The sequence below is a fragment of the Desmodus rotundus genome, chromosome 3 (assembly GCF_022682495.2).
Source record: "Desmodus rotundus isolate HL8 chromosome 3, HLdesRot8A.1, whole genome shotgun sequence".
NCBI lineage: Eukaryota > Metazoa > Chordata > Mammalia > Chiroptera > Phyllostomidae > Desmodus > Desmodus rotundus.
Window position 1 is genome coordinate 24,018,223 of NC_071389.1, and position 19,566 is coordinate 24,037,788.

At 55.9% G+C, this 19,566-nt stretch overlaps 1 protein-coding gene across 3 annotated transcripts; it reads left to right on the forward strand.

Moving 5' to 3' along the window:
* Window positions 1-14: 14 nt before the first annotated feature.
* ZC3H12A (zinc finger CCCH-type containing 12A) lies at window positions 15-11,939 on the forward strand. Of its 3 annotated transcripts, none has more exons than XM_045190844.2 (6): window positions 15-34; window positions 3,220-3,683; window positions 8,073-8,212; window positions 9,195-9,429; window positions 10,078-10,184; window positions 10,354-11,939. In XM_045190844.2, the coding sequence occupies exons 2-6, from the start codon at window positions 3,295-3,297 to the stop codon at window positions 11,232-11,234; spliced, it is 1,752 nt and encodes a 583-aa protein (XP_045046779.1). In that variant the 5' UTR covers window positions 15-34; window positions 3,220-3,294; the 3' UTR covers window positions 11,235-11,939. The 3 variants fall into 3 exon arrangements, with proteins under 3 accessions (XP_045046779.1, XP_024410351.1, XP_053776719.1); XM_024554583.3 differs by lacking the exon at window positions 15-34 and adding an exon at window positions 2,290-2,411; XM_053920744.2 differs by lacking the exon at window positions 15-34 and adding an exon at window positions 2,297-2,411 and having other exon boundaries at window positions 3,345-3,683.
* The last annotated feature ends 7,627 nt before the right edge of the window (window positions 11,940-19,566 follow it).

The following is a 19,566-nucleotide window of genomic DNA, read 5'->3' on the forward strand; positions in this document are numbered from 1 at the left end:
GTCTGCAAGGTGCTGGCACAGTGCCCATCGCCTGGTGAGTACAAATGAGAGGCATTATTGCGGTGGCATGCTTGACTTATCGTTATGATTATTAACCCGAACTCGTTACTTGCCATCTTTCCTACCTTAAACGTAGTTACTACAATGAATAAATGCCTAGCATCACTAAGCTCTCCTCAACTGTAAATGGGACTGTTGGAAAGATGAGGGGTGCAGCATACACAGTGCTCAGTGGGAGTGGCTGTGAGCATGCCACAAGGTCGCCGTGCTCCCTGGGGGGCTCAGAGAAGGGAAACAGCTTCAGGACCAAACTACAGATGCATGCTCCCTCCTCCCTGGGGTGGTCTGCGGGCCCCAGGATCAAGCAGGTGTCGATGCGGAGATGGGTGCCTTGGGGAGAGCTGTGTGGCTTCGACTCCACCTGCTGCGGGAGCCTGGGCAAGGGACCTCACCTTTCTAACTCTCCGGTTCCTCAACTCTTCGCCTGTGTTAAGATAGGCACAGGGGTATCCAAAGCACACTCTCTGTAGTAGCAGAAAAAGAAAGCCTACGAACAACATCTCCTAACGTGAGAATGGATAAATGACCAGTGGTACATTCTAAAGTGGAACATTATTCAATAGCGAAATAAATAAATTAGAGGAACAGAGCCAATAAAAATGGATTTAAAACAAACAATTTGGGATGAAAAGGAAGTCACATAAGCATATAGAATGACTCCATTTGCACAAAGTAAAAAAATAAAAAACAAAACAATATATTCTTTGGGGATTCATACACAGGTGATAACACTTTAGAAATCGAAGAAATGATTAGCACAATTAGAACGGCGCTCAGGACAGTGGCCGCTCCCATGAGGGGCGGGGGTCGCCATGGAGGCACATGGAGAGCCTCAGAGGTACTGGCACAGGTCTGGTTTTTTAAGTTAGGTGATAGAGACCTGGATGTTTTGTTATTTTTATCCATTCAGTTGCACATGTCAAGAGTATACAGTGTCTTTTACAATGAACAAGTTTTGGTTACAACACTAATAGCATGCAACCTGACCGGATACAGGCCTATGGTAGGGCAGAAAAAATGTAACTGAAGTATTGGCGCATGCAGGAAGCACTAGGCATTGAGTGCTTTGGCTCCGTGGGACTCAGTTTCCCCATCTGCAGAGTGGGCCGATGGCACTGCCAAGGACTGGTCTTCTACCCCGTGGGTTCCCTGTTCCCTGTGGTCACACCCCCCCACACACACACACTTGAAGGCAGGTTCCAGGCCTCACTCTTCCACCACAAGAGCTTCCCCTCTGCCCTAGGGCACTGGTGGTTTCAAAAGTGGCAAAGGTGGCACCTGATGCCCTGGAAAGGAAGCTCCTGGACCCAGTCTTTCCAGCTGGAGCAATTAAGCTTTTTCTGAACTTCTCTAGGGTAAAATGGACATAGTAACCGCTGTCTTCCTCAGCTCAGCCCATAGGCAGAAGCTGTAAAGTGCTGTGCTCCACGTGGGGTCATGACTGGCTGACCTGGGAGCCTCAACACATTCCCATGGAGGACTGGGTGGCCCAGTGAGCTTCGTAGCTGCGTAAGAGAATTCTGTGAACATTCAGGTGGTGGCTGGTGTAAATGCGCCTCCATTGCCTGGTTTTCCGCCTCCGTCACTGTTTATCTGCTAGTTGTACCTGCCTTTCTCCCCTGGTAAGGTCCTTATTTCAGAAAACGCGTGCCTGGCGCTGAGTGTGGCCCCACCTCGGTGGACCTGCTCCAGTCACAGGGTACATGTTGAGTCTTCGTGTCTAGACGTGAGAAGTGTCTGTCTGGGTGTACCTGTCTTTATTACTATGACCCTGCCTACAATGATGCGTGGGTCAAACTCTGTGTACCTGACGCACTCAATGCCTCCCTGACTGCACCTTCAACAGTTGGAGGCCGTACTTGTCCAGCGTCTGGGTGTACATGACTGTACCTGTCCCTGCAACTCTGCATGCACCTCGGTCAGTAGTGCCTGACTCGGTGCGCCTACCTAGTCCAGCCTGTCCTAACCTCCCGCACGGGGATCGTGCACTCCCGCCCTCTGGATCGCCTCACCGTCCGGGCCTGGAAGCCTGCGAATTGGGCGGCGTCCCGGTGCCCCCAGTACCAACTCCAGGCCCAGGCAGCAATCCTCCGCCGCTGCGGCGGAACCAGGGGCGGGGGCGGGGTGGGGCGGGGCCAGTGACGGGGCGGGGCCAACGACGGGGCGGGGGGGGGCGCGGGGCGGAGCAGGAAGGGGCGGTGGCTGACTAGCTCTTCTCCTACGGGGCTTCCGCGTATCAGTCCTCAGGGCAACCTGCCCGCCCACCGCCCGGTATAAAGGCGCCGCCGGCCTTGCCCCCTGGGACTCGGCCCCATGGAGAGGCCGCCGGCCGCCTCAGGGCGCACGGTGGGGTGAGTTGCGCTTGGAGGGGCGCGGGCTGTGGGGAGGGGAGGGGTGGGGGTTGTCTCCGCTGAACTAACCGGAGGAGGAGGGACGTAGGGTTGGTCCCCTCCGGCCTCGCCGGTTCTAGGGACCCCGTTCAACTTAGCCCAAGTTAGGGGACCCTGGGGAAAGGGAGATCAGGCTCCCGAGGGGGAGCCTAGGGAGCTTGGGGCCGGGACAGCCTGTGCGTCACCGAGCCCTTGGCCAACCAAGTTTCCCAGCAACTTTTCTCGCCGGTGGGTCTTCCCAGAAAGTTCTCCTCCCCCGGCCCAGGAGTTCGGCCACGGGCTCTGCGTCTCCTGTGCCCGACTACGAGCGCCGGGCAGGCGGGTGGGGGCGAAGGCCTCAGCGGGGAAGCCCCCGGCCTTCCTACAGCGCACTTCCAACCCAGGGTTTCCATCTCAGCGCGCCGCCCCGCAGTTTGTGGGGGCGCGGCAGGTCTTCTAAGGCCTCCTAGGACATCTGAGTCCCCTGGGTTGCTGTGGGGCTGAGCTTGGGGTAGGAGGTGGAGTCAGACTGCCTAAGTTCGAATTCTTGCGACAGCACCCAACAGCTGGATGACCTTGAGCCAGTTCTTAACGTTTGTGGCTCAGTTGCATGTTTGGGAATGATGATCCCTAGCTGGGAGAGCTTTTGAAAGGCCCAACAGAGGTAACCTCTGAAGATGGATTTGCATAGTGCCGCCAGTGTTGCCTCATCCTGTTGGGTGGGGCAGGGCAGGAGAGGGATGGAAAGAGAGCCATTCCCTATCCCTAACCCTTGTGGTTTTCCTACAAGGAGCTATGACAGGTGCCTTCCACCAGTCTGACCTGTGAGTGGAGAGAGGCCCACCCAGGAAGCCAGGCCCCCACCATGAGTCTGTGGGAACTTGAAGATAGCCACAGCTGCCACATTACCACCAGGTCAGCCCAGAAGCCCCCCACTGAGGAGGCATCAGCGGCAGAACTGCAGATGAAGGTGGACTTCTTCCGAAAGCTGGGCTACTCATCAGCTGAGATCCACAGCGTCCTGCAGAAGCTGGGAGTCCATGCAGACACCAACACAGTGCTGGGCGAGCTGGTGAAACATGGGTCAGCAGCTGAGCGGGAACGCCAGGCCTCGCCAGACCCTCAGCCTCCTCTGGTCCCCCGAGGTGGGGGCACTCCCAAGGCTCCCACCTTGGAGCCCTCACCCCTAGAGGAGGACAAGGACGGCAGTGACCTGAGGCCTGTGGTCATCGATGGGAGTAACGTGGCCATGAGGTACGTGTTACTTCTGCAGCCAGAACATGACCAGGGATGGTGGCCCTGTCTCTGCACCTCTGGTAGAGGGGCCTCTTCTCACACACTAGTCTAGAGGAAGGGAAAGACCATTATTGAGGCCCTACTGTGTGCCAGGAGGCTCCTGTAATTCTCATGGCTTCTTGGAAGTGGGTTTGCTAGGAATGCTTTAGGGGCTCAAAGATTTGCTCAGGGCCACACTGCTGGGAAGCAGTACAGCAAAGATTCAAACTTGGGTCCTCTGTCCCCAGAGCCCACCCTGTGCTCTTTGTCTCTTCCCAAGGGCCAAACTCTCAGTCTCAGTTCCTCCTCTGTGACATGAGGCAGTACCGTGGAAGGGATCACACAGGGCACCAGCTCACACATTAGAAGGACTCGGAATCACTTACCCTCCCTGAGTCCCCTTTCCTTACCTGTAAGAGAGGTCGAACCCAGCCCTTTACGTGGCAGTTGTAAGGCATCAGTGCAGTACCCGGAGAGAGTCACTACTCCGGGAACAGCAGTAGCTGATATTATTATAATGGCTCGGGGTCTGGGACCTTTGAGGCCTTGCTGTCTCAGACCTGGGCTCCCATGGAAGCAGGCCCAGCTCCTGAGGCCTTTGTAGCGATGACCAAGGGTGACTTCGAGTGTCTGGCTCTACAAGGAGGGTATGGGCCTGTGACTTGATGCTTTGACTTCAGGTGAGCTGTGACTTGGGTCCATGCTGATTCAGCTGGAGCTACCTGGGCTGGACTGGGCCCCCTGGGGCCAGAGCCAGGACTCAACCCCACCACCCCTTCCCCCCATGCAGGCTTTAACAGGGAATGGGGTCGGATGGGGCCAGAATTGTCCCTGGCCCTGCTTTCCTCCAATCCAGCCAATGAGGGCTGGTGAGTCAGGGCTGGCAGACAGATTGTTCACAAGGAAGAGTTCCTGTGGGTGTGGACAGGGAGACCCTAGACGCAGGGTGGGGTGCAGGCAGGGCTTCTCCACTGGCTGCCCTCAGGGCTCTCCCAGGTGGGCTGCCTGAGGCCTTGTTGCCCTTGGCCCCTCAGCCCCTCCCACTTCCAGGACCACGTAGCCCTCTTAGGTCAGTCTTCCCATCTCTGAAATGGTCTAAGCCTGGGTGGAAGGTTGGGTCAAGCTGGCTACCACATGTCAGCGGCAGCTGGTCACAGTATGTGCTTTGAAAGTTAGGGGTCCCCTCTCAGTTTCCAGCAGTTTGTGGCTGAGATGGGTCAGTGACTCCTTTCTCTGGGGGCGTGGGCCAGTGCTGAGCCCTGGGTAGCCATGTGCTGTGTGTGTTTGTATCCTGGCAAAAGAAGGAGGGGCCTGGGAAGGAGGAGGGGCAGATCGCAAAGGGGGTTGGCCAGAAGAGCTGGCAAGAGAGGCAGAGCCGCTGGGGGTTTCTGAGCTGAGGCTGTATCTGGAGGGGAATTCCAGCCTCAGACTTCCTGTCTCAGCTGTTTCTGGGTTCCTGCCCTGCCACCCCCTCCCCCACAAGGGCAGGCGGGCCAGCCCCCACCATATGCAAATCGTGGGGAAATTCACCTCTGTTTCCTTCTAAGGGAATTTTTCTCTAGCTGGGCCGAGCCCTGGCAGATCTTTTCACCTGAGTAGCCTGGCCCTGCCCTCTGTCCTACCGTAGGAGCCACTGAGCTGGAGTCTCCTACATGTCTTACCCATGTCTAGTTAGTCAGGCCGAGGGGCCCTGACCTTCTGGGCAAACAGGACTGCAGTGGGGTGGGAGGATGTCTGGTTTTCCTTTGCCAGCAGAGCTTCCTCCATTGCAGTGAGAGGGGCCAAAGTTAGCTGAGGGGAGCACTCACCCCCGGCCTGGGAGGCAGTACTAATATTCTCCTTCTGCCAGGAGTAAGGCTCTGATGACCCGCAGAGGGACTGTTGTGAAGGCTGGGGCTGCGGAGTGCAGACTTGCCCCCGGCCAAGGTTTGGGATGCCCAGAGGCAGTACACTGTCCTGGAAGCCCTGGCATCTCATTTAGTCCCAGGGCTGGAAGATGCTGGCCTAGGATGGGGCATATGCGTGTACACACGTGTAAATAGGAGGAGGTAGGTGGATGCATGGGCAGACTGCGCACCTGAGAGAGGAAGCCAAGCCAGAGATGATTACACCCTCACAGTCTTGGGGAGACAGCAGAAGACCCAGGGACAGGAGTAATGTGACAGGGGAGGCAGAACAGCAGGTACTGCCCTCCCAGGCCCGGAGTGGCTCCCTACAGCTAACGTTAGTCCCTCTCACTGCAGTGAGCGCGATGAGGGCAGACCAGGGACCTGACCCATCCTGGAAGGTCAGGGACGGCTTCCCAGAGGGGGTGACACATCACACGGGCCCTGATGGAGGGGCAGAAGTTGGCCAGATGTGCTGTTAACGTTATGAGTCCCCTGCCTCTTAATGCTTGGTTCAGACTCGAGTTTGGAAGCTTTTCTCCTCAGTAAACTCCGGGGCTTGCTGTTGGGGACAGAAAGGCAATCCAGTGGCCCCAGACATGGGTTCAAGATCGGTCTCTTACCGCTAGCCAGGGGAACTTAGGCGAGTTTTGGAGCTTTGGTTTCCTTCTCTTCAGCGAGGAGCAAGGATGCATCTGGCCCCTAATAGAAGCTGGGTACCCACTAATCCCCGCTGCACAGCCCCCCTGACACCCCCCATCAGGACTGGCCCCTGTCTGAGGGTAACACCCACACTGGTTAGGAGCACAGGCTCTGGGACGGCATCTTCGTTCCCACTGTATGATGCCCGCAGGCAGTTGCCCTTTGTGGGGCATGGCTTTCTCATCTGAATAAAGGGGAGGGGAACCTGTAATAACAGCACCCTCCCTCTGAGGCTGGCTGGTGATTCAGTGGTGGTAAGCACGTAGATCAGGGCCTGGCTGAAGTTGCTCAGTAAACATTAACTTTTATCGTAAGCGGGCTGGCGGATGCACCTGGCAGCGGGGGGCCCCACCTGGTGGGGATGAGCATGGCCTTCCGGGCTGGCGGATGCACCTGGCAGCGGGGGGCCCCACCTGGTGGGGATGAGCATGGCCTTCCGGCTGGACTTTGCCTCCCCTACAGTTTACAGAGACTTCAGACCTGGGAGTCCCAGCTTCACCCGCAGACAGCTCCTGTGTCCCCCAGCTGCCCTGCCTCCCTCTCTACGTACTCTTGGGGCTTCAGCTCTCAACATCCCCCCCCAAGAGCCACCCACAGGATGTGGTTGGCCATGGACTTGCCTCTTTTGTGTAACGTTTATTCTGTTCTATTTGCCAAATAGGAGTGTCTGAGTTGTTCGCTAGGAATTAGTGAGGGGAGCAGTGTTGGGAGGGGCCCCCAGCTGGCCTCCTCCAAGCCCCTCAGCCTGGTCCTAAGCCCATCCACCACACCCAGTATTATCTGGGAGCCCCCCACCCCTCCCACCCTCCCAGGAATCCAGTGAGACACTCCACTTTTCTGGCCCCGAGAAAACAGTTGACCCACTGATATGGGCCCTTAAGAAGGACTTAGATGACCGGGCCTATTTTTCAGAGAGAGAAACTGAGTCAGAGCAACCTAGCAGCACCTCAGAGCTTTCTTCTGGACCCAGTGGGCTCTGGTCCTGAGAGCGCAGCAGGGGCGTGTCCCATGTCCCATGTCCCAGCTCTTCCACTCTCCGCGTCCCCTGGTCCAGACAGTCCTGCCTCAGGTCATGCCTGTCTGAGAGAGGCGAAGAGAGGCAATGTAGGCATTTGGGGGAATTGGCAGTCTTGGGAGAAAAGCAATATCCTTTCACTTTCAAACTGAAAGGCCCTTCGGCAGCCTCCTCCGTCCATCTGTCTGTCCCAGCCTGCCCGCCTGCCCACCAGGGAGGTTGGGATGTGGCTCCTTCCCCTTTGCCCTCCTCAGTCCCAGCCCATGTGGTAAGCGCAGGAATGAACTTTAATCCAAATTTAATCCAGAACAATCTGGTTTCTCTTCTGTTAGCCAGGCGGGTGCCTCCCCTCCCCCACCCCAGATGAGGGAGGGGTGGTGACTCAGTCTGCTGTACACCTCGGTGTCCCCTTGGTCCCAGCGTCCCCGGGTGGGGCAGGAACCAGACGTCTCCAGAGCCTTTCCCCCGCCCCCAGGTGTGTTGCAAGCAGCCTGATCCTCCCCCATGTGGGGATCGAGTGCTGCCAGATTCCTGGGCGTTTCCTCACAGTTGGAAGATGGAACCTCAGGGAAAGTCCCAGGTCTGGTCATCCTGGGCCCTGTGGGAACCAGCAGGGAATGCAGGCCTTGGGCCCCCAGCCTGAGGGGGTGGGCGGAGCCGGGGCAGCGGCAGGCAGCGGTGTGACCCGCCTCCCTCCTTCCAGGCCTAGAGGAGAGAGGGTGAGCCACCCTCGTGGGCTGACCCCCACCCTCCTCTCTCCTGCAGCCACGGGAACAAGGAGGTCTTCTCCTGCCGGGGCATCCTGCTGGCCGTGAACTGGTTTCTGGAGCGAGGCCACACCGACATCACAGTGTTTGTACCATCCTGGAGAAAGGAGCAGCCTCGGCCCGATATGCCCACCACAGGTGAGTGGCCTTGCTGCCCCGGGAGCCCTGGTTCTCCCCAGGACAGACCCTTTGGATGTGACCGACGACTCCTAGGCCTCAAGCAGGGACCAGCATTTCTTTTCCTGGCTTGTGCTGCTCTCAGCATCCCTGCTGTGAATGGTGATCACTGGAGGTCACCTCGTGCAGCCTCTGTCCCCGAGTACTGGGCACCTCCCTCAGCTAATGGTGGGGCGCTCTCCACATCCCCAGTGGCCCAGGGACAGCACCAAGTGGGGTGAGCCTGTGGGCTCCTGAATCCTGACTCTGTCACTTCTGGGCACTATGCTCTGAGCCACTTGCTTCCGATCTGAGGCGGGGTGGGGGTTGGTGACCTCACAGGGCCATGAGGGTCACATGCGTGGCGAGTGCTTCGGAGAGCACCTAGCACGTGGTGAGTGCCTGACGAATGCCAGCTGTTTGCCACTGTTCTCACAACAAGAGTCCCCAGCCTTTGGGAGTAGAACCGGAGTTTATTTCCCTAGAAGCCTTGAGATCTGGGGGAAGGCAGACTGGGGCCACCCACTCTAGGGAAAGTGGCCCTTCCTGGATGGGCTCTCGTAGCCTTGTCCTGGCTACGTAGGAGACGGAGCTGGGACACATCTCCCGCCCCAGCTCAAGCTGGGGCTCATTCACAGACCCTTACGGGACTGGCTGGGGGAGCTCCGAAGCCAAACCCCGTGGCAGGAACAGGCCTGTTGTCCAGATGCAGCAAGGACAGAGCCCCGTGCTGTACTCTGGAGCCTTTGCTGAGCCGACCTACCCGCCTCTTAGGTGTTCCTGATTTTTAGGGAGTGAACTGTGTGCAAGGTCCAGGTGAAGGGCTGAGGTATGGCAGTGGCCTCGGCAGAGCCGCTCCCTGCCCTGGAGCCAGGAGCCCTCATGCTGGCCACCGGGAGGTTAGGGAGCCTAGTGGGCCTGGCTTGGGGCCAGGTGGGGCCCTGACCAGTGCCCCTGCCTCTAGACCGGCACATCCTGCTGGAACTGGAGAAGAAGAAGATCCTGGTGTTCACACCGTCGCGGCGTGTGGGCGGCAAGCGGGTGGTGTGCTACGATGACCGCTTCATCGTCAAGCTGGCCTTCGAGTCTGACGGGGTGGTGGTCTCCAACGACACGTACCGGGACCTCCAGAGCGAGCGGCAGGAGTGGAAGCGCTTCATCGAGGAGCGGCTGCTCATGTACTCCTTCGTCAATGACAAGTGCGTTCTGCTTTCTGCCCTGGGAGGGGCGCTCCGCTGGAGGGCGTGGCCTTGGCTCCAAGCAGCTTTGAGAGGGAGACTGACTTGGCCCGGAATCAGAAGGGTCAGGCTGAGGCAGGGGGATTTTGATTTGGGGGACAGAGCAGTAGCATTTGTGATGGGGTGTGGTCAGTGGTTCCAAGAGAGCCTTCCAGGGTCCTAGTGCTGAATCTCTGACCAGTGGATGCAGCCTTAGATCAGATGGGGCTTTTTTATCCTCACTTGGACATGCTTATTGATTTTAGAGAGTGGGGAAGAGAAAGGGAGAGAAACATCAATCATTGCCTCTCTGGTACGCGCCCTGACAGGAGACCAGACCTGCAACCCAGGCATGTGCCCTGACCAGGCATCAAACCTGTGACCTTTCAGTTTACGGGGAGATGTTCCAACCAGCCCAGCCACACGGGCCAGGGCTAGGGTTAGGTTTTTCAGGTTGCCAGCTTCACTAATGGCCTCGGAGAGCTCCTAGCCTGGGAGCCTTGCCTGGGCTGGTCCCACTGGATGAGCACCAGCTTTAGGAGCCGCCCTCCTGTCATTTCGAGTGAGGTGCGCCATCCAGCCCCCTCCAGCTCTTGGAAGTCCCCCTCCTATCTCCCACCTACTCTACAGGTTCATGCCGCCCGATGACCCCTTGGGCCGTCATGGGCCAAGCCTGGATAACTTCCTGCGTAAGAAGCCGCTCACAGCTGAGCACAGGAAGCAGCCATGTCCCTATGGTAAGAGACCCAGGTTCACCCTCCAGGCCCTCCTCACTCCTTCCCCTTCCTCTCACCTAAGTTGGCCTTCACCAAAGTTCTTCCTCTTCGGAACCACCCAACCCCACGTTTCCCATGCCACCCTGGTCCGAAAGCTCCCCTGCTCAGAGCCCCCCTTCCTCCTCTGCAGGGAGGAAGTGCACCTATGGGATCAAGTGCCGGTTCTTCCACCCTGAGCGGCCAAGCCGCCCCCAGCGCTCCGTGGCTGACGAGCTCCGCGCCAATGCCCTCCTCTCGCCCCCTAGGGCCCCGAGCAAGGACAAAAGTGGCCAGCGGCCTTCACCGCCATCTCAGTCTGGCTCTCTGCCCACTGAGCATGAGCAGTGCAGCCTGGAAAGGAAAAAGCTGGCAGCCCAGGCCCCCTCGGGGCCCCCCCGAGACAGTCTGGCCCAGACCTTTGCCCCGGGGACCACGGGCAGGAGCCTCCCACCCAGTGGGGGCAGCAGCGGCAGCTTTGGGCCCACAGACTGGTTCCCGCAGACTCTGGATTCTCTCCCCTACTCCTCTCAGGGCTGTCTGGACTCAGGCATTGGCTCCCTGGAGAGCCAGATGTCAGAACTGTGGGGAGTTCGAGGAGGGGGCTCCGGTGAGCCAGGCCCACCTCATGGCCCTTACGCTGGCTACAACCCCTACGGGGCTGAGCTCCCAGCCACTCCAGCCTTCCCTGCCTTTGGACGGGCCATGGGTGCTGGCCACTTTAGTGTCCCTGCCGACTATGCACCCCCGCCGGCTGCCTTTCCACCTCGAGAGTACTGGTCTGAGCCGTACCAGCTGCCCCCACCCACCCCAGTCCTGCAGGAGCCGCAGGTGCCGGGCCCAGGGGCTGACAGAGGCCCATGGGGTGGGGCAGGCAGCCTGGCCAAGGAGCGGGCCAGTGTGTACACCAAGCTGTGTGGCGTCTTCCCCCCACACCTGGTGGAGGCCGTGATGAGGCGCTTCCCACAGCTCCTGGATCCCCAGCAGCTGGCTGCTGAGATCCTCTCCTACAAGTCCCAGCACCTCAGTGAGTAGGCAGTCCTGGCCACCCTCCAAGCTCTGTCAGGCTGGGGTGCGGGCCATCGAGCAGCCCATTCCCAGCCCCGAGGCCAGCCCTGGAGGCTGGACAGAGGGAGGATTAAAGTAGGGAAGGGAACCCACAAACCAAAGATACTGTAGGATTGGTTCTGACCCACGCGGCACCTCTGGCTGTCTGCCCGGGTGGGTCAGGAACGATCACCCTGTTGATACACATTGTATCTCTGTAGTTTAAGGAGACACTGCCGGTAACGGCTGTCAGTCCGTGGCTGAAGCCCAAACCCTCCTTTCTCTCAGAGGGCAGGGAGGGAGGCTGGGGGAGCAGAGGCCTGGGCTGGGGGCCCTGGGCACAGTCCCCCACCTCCGCCCTGTCCCTGGGATGCCAGCCTGGGCTGGCTAGTTGGGCACCGTGTGCCTGCCCTCCAAGGGCCCCTCCTCTAAGCCAATGAGGCCTCACCTGTGCTCTCGGGCATGAGGCTTCATGTTAGTAAGCAAGATGCTTCTTAATAACCCACCTTCTGTCCACTCAGTTTGTCCTGTGGCCCCTGCCAGGGGTCAAGAACCCTCTGCACCTCCTCTCTTCCTCCCCATCCTCTGCACCTGGAGTCCTCTCACCAAAGCGGGAGACATGTGTAAAGTTAATATTCTAAGTGGGAAGGCCTTGCCTTCCTTAACATGTCAATAAAGGACCATGTGAGCCCCTTTCAGTGGTGATGATCTTTGTTGTGCTCGGGGGCGGAGCTGGCCTTCGGGTGACAGAAGGCCAGAGGTGTGCACGAGGACCTGCCCAGCTGCCCCAGAGTGCTCAGCTCTGGGGCAGAGGCACCCTTGCCGAGGCCCTGGGCCAGGCCTTGAGAGGAGGCCGGGGCGTGGGCAGCAGGAGGGGAAGGTGAGAAGCAGAAGTGGGAAAGAGCTCCTGAGACTGTGTGGGGTGGGAGGGGGAGTAAGGGAGGCTGTTCCCCTTTGCTGTCCTGTGACCAGAACTCAGGATGGGGAACCACCTGGCTGAGAAGATGGCTTCCAGGGGGGCCCTCCAGCTCTGGCCCCATCCTCCCAGAGCCTGTGTCTGAGTCGAGGGGCAGAGCAGCCAGGGGAGGCAATGCCGGGGTAGCCTCCAAGTGGCACGTTAGAGGTCCTTATCCCAGACTCAAGAACTGGCTCTGCCACTGATTACGTCACCCAGGACAAGTGACTGCTCCTCTCTAGGTCTCCGTTTCCTCATTTGTGAAGTGGGGATAATAATGGTGCCTACCCTGCAGGGTTGCTGTAAGGAGTACGTGAGGTCATGGGTGTCGGGTGTGTGACCCAGTGCCTGGCTCACAGCAAGTGCTCATTAAAGGGCCTGCGGTGTTGCCCTGGGTGGGCTGTGTTCACCTCCACCCACTGTCTCATCGCCCGTAGAAGGAAGGAGGCCAGGCAGGAATATGCACCTCTCTCTCTGCAGAAGAATAAATGAGGTTTAAACGTTAAATATTTTCAGTGAAAAGCTAGGCTGCCAGATGATCCTCAAACACTGTCAGCAGGAGAAAATGGAAAAAATAGTTTTAATAATTGTATTTTTGAACATCTCAACCTAATTTGTACTTACTATTGTGAAGTTTTTATAGCATCTGTGTTTTGTTTTGTTTTTTAAAGAAACTCTTTGTGGCCTTGCTGATGTGGCTCAGTGACTGGGTGCTGGCCTGCGAACTAAAAGGTCGTTGGTTCGAATCCTAGTCGGGGCACATGCCTGGGTTGCAGGCCGGGTCCTGGGTTGGGGGAGTGTGAGCGGCGACTGGTCCATGTTTCTCTCATACATAGATGTTTCTCTCCTCTTTCTCCCTCCCTTCCCCTCACTCTAAAAATAAATAAAGTCTTTTTTAAAAACCCGCTTTGCCACAGAATAGCTGTGCAGCATGTTAAAGGAAAGACCACACTGGCGATCCACACACTAGGCCCTGTTCCTCACCTGCACTCCTGCACACGCCTGCACTGGAGGCAGGAATCCACACACAGTCCACAGCGTGCTCATTAAGATGCCTGTGCCTGCTGCTTCCGGCCTCCTCAGGAAGTTAATCTGCACAAAGAAATGTCATTGCCTTATTTATAATTTTTTTTTCCAATCAAGAAGTGTACTCCAGGTTAAAAGGCTATTTACGGGCCTTTGTTTTTATGGGACAGGAAGCTAAAATACCGGATGGTCCTGTTCATTATCAGTCACTGGCAACGCTGAGTGACTTGCCCACTGTCCCGCGGAGAGAGACGGACAGGGGCATGGCCACAGGTTTGGGGCTCTGAGAGGGATGGAGGCAGTGTTCCCTGCCTCGCACCTCACAACCGTCTTACGTTTAGGACGTTCACTTAGGAATCCTTCCAGCATGACAGCGACGTGACCACCCCGCTCACCTGCTCAGTGACCGTTACCCAGCAGCCCCACCCACTAAGCCGCCTCTGTCTGCACCCCACAGTGGAGCATGAGGGCAGTGGGGCTTCAGGAGTGGCCAGGAAGCAGAATAGGGTGCCTTCACCCCTCTTCCTGTCCCACCAGCTGGACTTGAGAGCTCATACTTGGACCTTGTCTAGAGCTGAGCTCTTGGTCATTTGCTGCTTCTGCTTTGAGATGTGTGTGGGGGATGGGGGTGGGAGGTGGGGTGGAGGCAGATCCTACAGGAGTGGGCAGGAGGTGGCAGGTCCAGGCTGGCTGTGGCTAATGTCTACAGCCGTGTCTGTCCCTGCTGGCTTGTTGACAGGCACCAACGAGGGCAGCAGAGCCCATGTGGCAGGTGCCTGCTGGGGCTGGGCTCTAGGGAGGATTGAGTCAGTTCAGTGCCCCGCTGGCCTGAGCTTATATCCTGTGCTTTCCCAGCAGCCCCAGCCTGGCTGGGCTGGCCCTTCCAGGGTTTGTAGCCTCCCCTGCAGGCCTCTTTCCCAATCTGACTTCCAGGCTGAGCCATTCATAGGCTGCCAGGCTAATGCCCCGGATGTCACTCCTCTTGCCCCATCCTCTGAAGCACTTTTATGAATGGGGCCTCAGTGTCCCACCTGTACAAGGGACACATAGATCCCTGCATCCCTCTGGATTTGATATTATGATAGCTCAGTTTGCTGGCAGCAGCATGAGAGGAAGAAGGCCCGACTTCAAGTCCCCCTCACCGGCTGTGTGGCCCTGAGCAACTCAACTCCTCTCCCCTCCCCTCCCCTCCCCTCCCCCCACTCCCAGAGCCACAGCTCCCTGGCCTGACTCACTAGACAGCTGTAAGGTTCTTATAGGCTCGTTCGAAAAAGAGGGTGGCAGGGCCTGGCTGTGATCCTGGGACAGCTCAGGTACTCGGGTGCTGGAGGGCATCAAAGCCAGGCAGCTGCCCCGCACTGTTTCCTCCTCCTTTTCCTGGTTCCAGGAGCTGAGGAGCTGGTGGGGAAACCAGTGAGTATGCAAATTCCTGCTCTGTTGGGAAATGATCCTGGGGAGCTCACAGAGGATGGCCTCCTGCCAGCCCTTCCCTGAACCACCCCCCCAGTCCCCCGTACTGCACCCTAGGGCTGTCACCGGCAGGGCACTGAGCCTGAGTCTTCTTACAAGTTCTTTCTCTCACACGGGTTAACCCCACTTGGGGTGCAGGAGGCCTCCACAGAGACCTGGGCCTCCCTGGCTGACAATGAACTGGCCTTCGACTGGATGAAAACTCCCGTGCCCTGAATGTCCCCGCCTACTCTGTCTCCATATCACTTCACTAGCCCGAAAAAACCCCAGCTGTCCCTAAAGATCTGGGGGCCTAAACTAAGTGGGAAAGCTCTGGAGCTCCAGGGAAGCACCTCTCCCAGGGCCCTCCAATGCTGCTAACACCCCAAACATGGCTAGTCTCCTGCAGGGTGGTGGGGGGGAGTGGCTGGGAAGAGGCCACCACTCACCAATGCAGCTGCCACTTCCTCCCTCTTCCCACCAGTGAAGCTGAGAGTCCTCCCAGCTCTTCCAGTCTCCTGGCAAAGCCGGAGCTGGTCTCCCTACACAGAAGGGAAAGACCCCTGCCTGAAGGAGGTGCTGGGCATTGTCTGTCTAAGACAGTGAGTAAGCAGGAGAAACTGGGATTCAATGGTGGGGGTCGGGGGTTGCCCTCAGCCTGAGCCCTGGGCCCAGCTGGTACCCAGGGTGCTTATGCCCCCAGAGAAGGCAGGCCGAGGATTAGCACTTTTGCCCCAGGGCTTCTCAAATCACCTGCTCTTTTTTCCCCTCTAGAACTCAGCAGAGCAGCAGAGCGGGTGGAGTAGAGGGTGGTGAGTAAGAGCCTCTTCTGAGGATCCCAATTCATGGGAAGGGTGTGGGAGATTTGGCTGAAAGAGACAGGAAGTAGGGCCCTACAATTAAGAACACCCGAGCCATCCCAGGCCATGGTATGTAAATCCTTCCAGCGAGTTCCCGGAGGGGGAGTAGACACCAGGCTGTCACCCTGGGGTGTGGCCTCTTGAAGCCCAACTCAAGGCAGCTGCTGCGATTTTAAACTGCTCACTCACTTAGGAGATGACTGCAAAACTAGGTGGGAGAAAAGGATCAGGCAACCCCACGCCCACCCCTGCTGAGTGGCACGCTGCTGGGGGGGCAGGGCACTGGGAAAGGGTCCGAAGGCTCCGATTCTGGCAGGGCTCCAGAGAAAGCCTCACAGAGGCCAGGGCCACTGGTGGTGCTCTGCCTGCCACCTGCCGGCGCCTCCTGGAATGACTGCCTGAGGAACAGGAGGCGGCTTAACTGCCTAAGCCACCAGCACGGCCTCAACACCTGAGCTAAGGGCCTCAAGACAGGATCTTCAGCAAGGAATTTTTTTTACTTTTTTTATAAACTTTTTAAAATTTATTTAGAGAGAGGAGAAGGGAGGAAGAAACATCAATGTGTGAGAGATACATCGACTAGTAGTTGCCTCTGGCATGCCCCTAGCCAGGCACCTGCCCCACAACCCAGGCATGTGCCCTGACCAGGAATCGAACTGGCGGCCGTTCAGTTCTCTGGCCGGCGCTCAATCCACTGAGCCACACCAGCCAGGACAAGCAGGGAATTCTTAGTGGCATCTGCAGCTACAGCCTGGAAAGCAACACCAGAGGTCACAGTCATGCCTCCTACAAAGTTTAAAGTTCCAGAATGTTCCAACTGTTCTGGGTAACAAATTCCCCAAGTCAAATTATCAGGGACTAGAAGAGTAAGAAAGAAAGAAAGTAAAAGGAGAAAAAAAATACAAGTATTCATTCTATTTAAATGATCTGGGAGGGTAAAGTCACGAGACCCACATGTGCTAACTTCCCCTTTGGCTCAGCCATCTCACTACTAAGAATTTATCCTATAGGCATCTTACTTTAAAAAAGATGGGAAACATCAACAGCGGACTGGCTGAATAAACTCCGGTACGCCGTCCCCAGCGCGACAGTGCAGGGCCAGCAGATAGGCACTTCCTAGCTCTGCGGCGAGGACGTAACAGTGCGCACGTGTGCTGACACTGTGTAGGAGAAACGTCCGTATTGCTCACATGTGTGTGTAGAGTCCCCCTGTTAGGTTGCACAGAAACTGTCTCTGGGAAGGACAGTGTGTAGCAGAGGGTCAGGTAGACTTACTTTGCACTGACCACACTTCAGTACCATTTGACTACGCCATTTGCATGTATTACTTGTTCAAATTAAGTATTTTACAGCCCCCTTGTAATACAGAATTAAGTCACGGGCGTGGGATGGGGAGGGTTATATGGGGCAGGGTCTCCGAAGTTCACTCTTGTGCATGAACAGCCAAACTTAGATCGCACACGCCCCCACCGTGTAGGGGTGTCCGACCTGTGGCTCGCAGGCCGCACTCAGCCCAGCACAAAATTGTAAATTTGCTTAAAACATTATGGGGTTTTTGTGATTACGTGTCACAATGTATTTAATGTGTGACCCAGATGCCAAAAGGATGGACACCCCTGGATGTTGTTAATCTGTGACAACGTGCCATTTTTGAAGATCAAAATGGTTGAATAGCAGCAATTGCTTGTGGTTCAACCTAACATTTATTTATAAATAAATCATCTACCTGTACTAATGAACTAAGATTTGAGTATATTTTATAACACAGAGAAAGTAAATATAAATCAAAGGCCTGATATGCCCACCCCCCACCTCAACAGCCACCTCCACACCCTCCCCTTGGGGACGAATGCCCTTCCCTGTGAGGACCAGAACCACCTCTACCACAGCCCGTCTCGGCGGTGAGAACCGTTCCTCCACAGAAGCAGTGCTCCAAAGTGAACACGTGCAAAGCTCGCAGCTGAGGGCCTGTAAGATTCAGACACGACAGCGTCAATGGAGATCAACGAGGATGGGGCCCAACCCCTCCTGCCATTCCCGTTGCCTCCTGTGCACATCACCTGCTCCGGGCACCGAATACACCACCAGCCTGGGAGAAGCAAGTGTGTGCAAACCACGTGATCCGCTCTCCACACAGTGGGGCTTTGGGCGTGATTTTTTAGTGTAGTACTTCTTTAAAGCACTCTGGAGAGCCCCAAGAACCCCAAGATATGTAGAGCAGCTTTCAAAAGTTTATACTGGTCCTGTCTAAATTCAAGATGCTTCCTTTCAGTCCCTCCCCTGGCCCCACACATAACAGAGGGGAAGGAAGGGAGGAAGAGGGGGAAATATCAATGTGGCTGCCTCTCACGCATCCCCTACTGGGGACTTGACCTGCAACCCAGGCATGTGCCCTGACTGGGAATCGAACCGGTGACCCTTTGGTTCACAGGCCAGCGTTCAATCCACTGTGCCACACCAGCCAGGGAAGTTTCCAACCTTTTATTTTGTGGGTTGTTCCTGAAAAGTTGCTGTGGAAAACTTGTAGGGTCTGAGGGTGTTTGGCTTTAACTTTGAATAAGCTATTTCCTCAGTTCCCTGGAAAATGATACTTGAGACTCCCCAAGAAGCTTTGCATAGACACCACCCTTCCAGGACAAGATATAACTACAAAGTACCTGGCTTTTGAAAATGTCTTATAACTACCAAAAGGAACAAAGGACAACCTACTCCCACCTCAGAGATGAGAAGGCTAAAGAACAGAAAACCAAATTTACCCAGATGGCAGAAATCAACTAGCGTGACTGCCCTCGGCCCTCCCATTCCTCTTTTGGCTCTTTAAACCAATTCATTTTCTGTCCCTAAAACCCGAAGCCAAGTCCTATTCCAAACTCTACTAACCTGAAGGCAGGCCAGGAAGGAAGCACCTTCTCGGTGGTCCCGGCAGTCAGTCACCCCAGGTCAGGGGGCTGCTAAGATGGGACAGAATAGGCCACCTAGCACACCGCCTCTACCAAATGTGATGGGCAGTGACTACGCAGGCACCTGCCACCTAGTAAATGCGTGCCTCTGTGTGCGCACCTTCGTTCTTTGGAGCGATGACTTGGTCAGAGTCATCACTTTATCTTTTTTTTTTTTTAAGATTTTATTTATTCATTTCTAGAGAGAAAGAGAAGGAGAGAGGGAGAGAAATATCAATGTGTAGTTGCCTCTCACATGCCCCATACTTGGGGACCTGGCCTGCAGCCCAGGCATGTGCCCTGCTTGGGAGTTGAACTGGCAACCCCTTTGGTTCACAGCCTGCACTCAATCCACTGAGCTACACCAGTCAGGGCCATTACTTTATCTTTAAAGGCAGGCAAACGTACCTTATTTTGCCATGTATAACGTGCACTTTTTTCCCCAAATTTCTGAGGGAAAGATAAAGGTGCACATTATACGTGGGTTGTACTAATTCTGTATCTATATAAATGTTTTTAATTCTTTTATTTATGTTTTTATAATACAAAAAATTATAAAGTTCCTTTGTAATACAAAAAACAAGTATCTAAATATAAATGAATAACTAATTGAATTACAAAAATTAAAACGAGGGCCCTGGCTGGTGTAGCTCAGTGGATTGAGCACAGGCCTACGAACCAAAGGGTTGCCGGTTCAATTCCCAGTCAGGGCACATGCCTGGGTTGCAGGCCAGGTCCCCAGTTGGGGGCATGTGAGGGGGGCAACCACAAATTGATGTTTCTCTCCCTATCTTTCTCCTTCCTTTCCCCTCTCTCTAAAAAATAAATAAATAAAATCTTAAAAAAAACGAAACAAAACACGAAAGACTTTTTCCCCTGAAAGTTTGGGCCAAAAACGTGGGTGCATATTACACATGGGAGTGCACTGTACATGGCAAAATACAGGAGTTTACAACTGAGGTTACAATTATCCCAAGCACGGTATACAGGTATCCCTTGGTGCCTTTTTCTAAACCACCCCAATGTAGGCAACCTATGCAATCTCTTAGGATTTGAAAATCTCTAGTATGCCCAGCCAATTTACAGGAACA

What these genes read in the sequence shown, in the direction of transcription:
- ZC3H12A (XM_045190844.2), top strand. Translation starts at nt 3,295, where the DNA reads ATGAGTCTGTGGGAACTTGAAGATAGCCACAGCTGCCACATTACCACC. An exon ending in GCCCGATATGCCCACCACAG is followed by an intron (nt 8,213 to 9,194) that starts GTGAGTGGCCTT and finishes CCCTGCCTCTAG; the next exon opens with ACCGGCACATCCTGCTGGAA. An exon ending in GAAGCAGCCATGTCCCTATG is followed by an intron (nt 10,185 to 10,353) that starts GTAAGAGACCCA and finishes CCTCCTCTGCAG; the next exon opens with GGAGGAAGTGCACCTATGGG.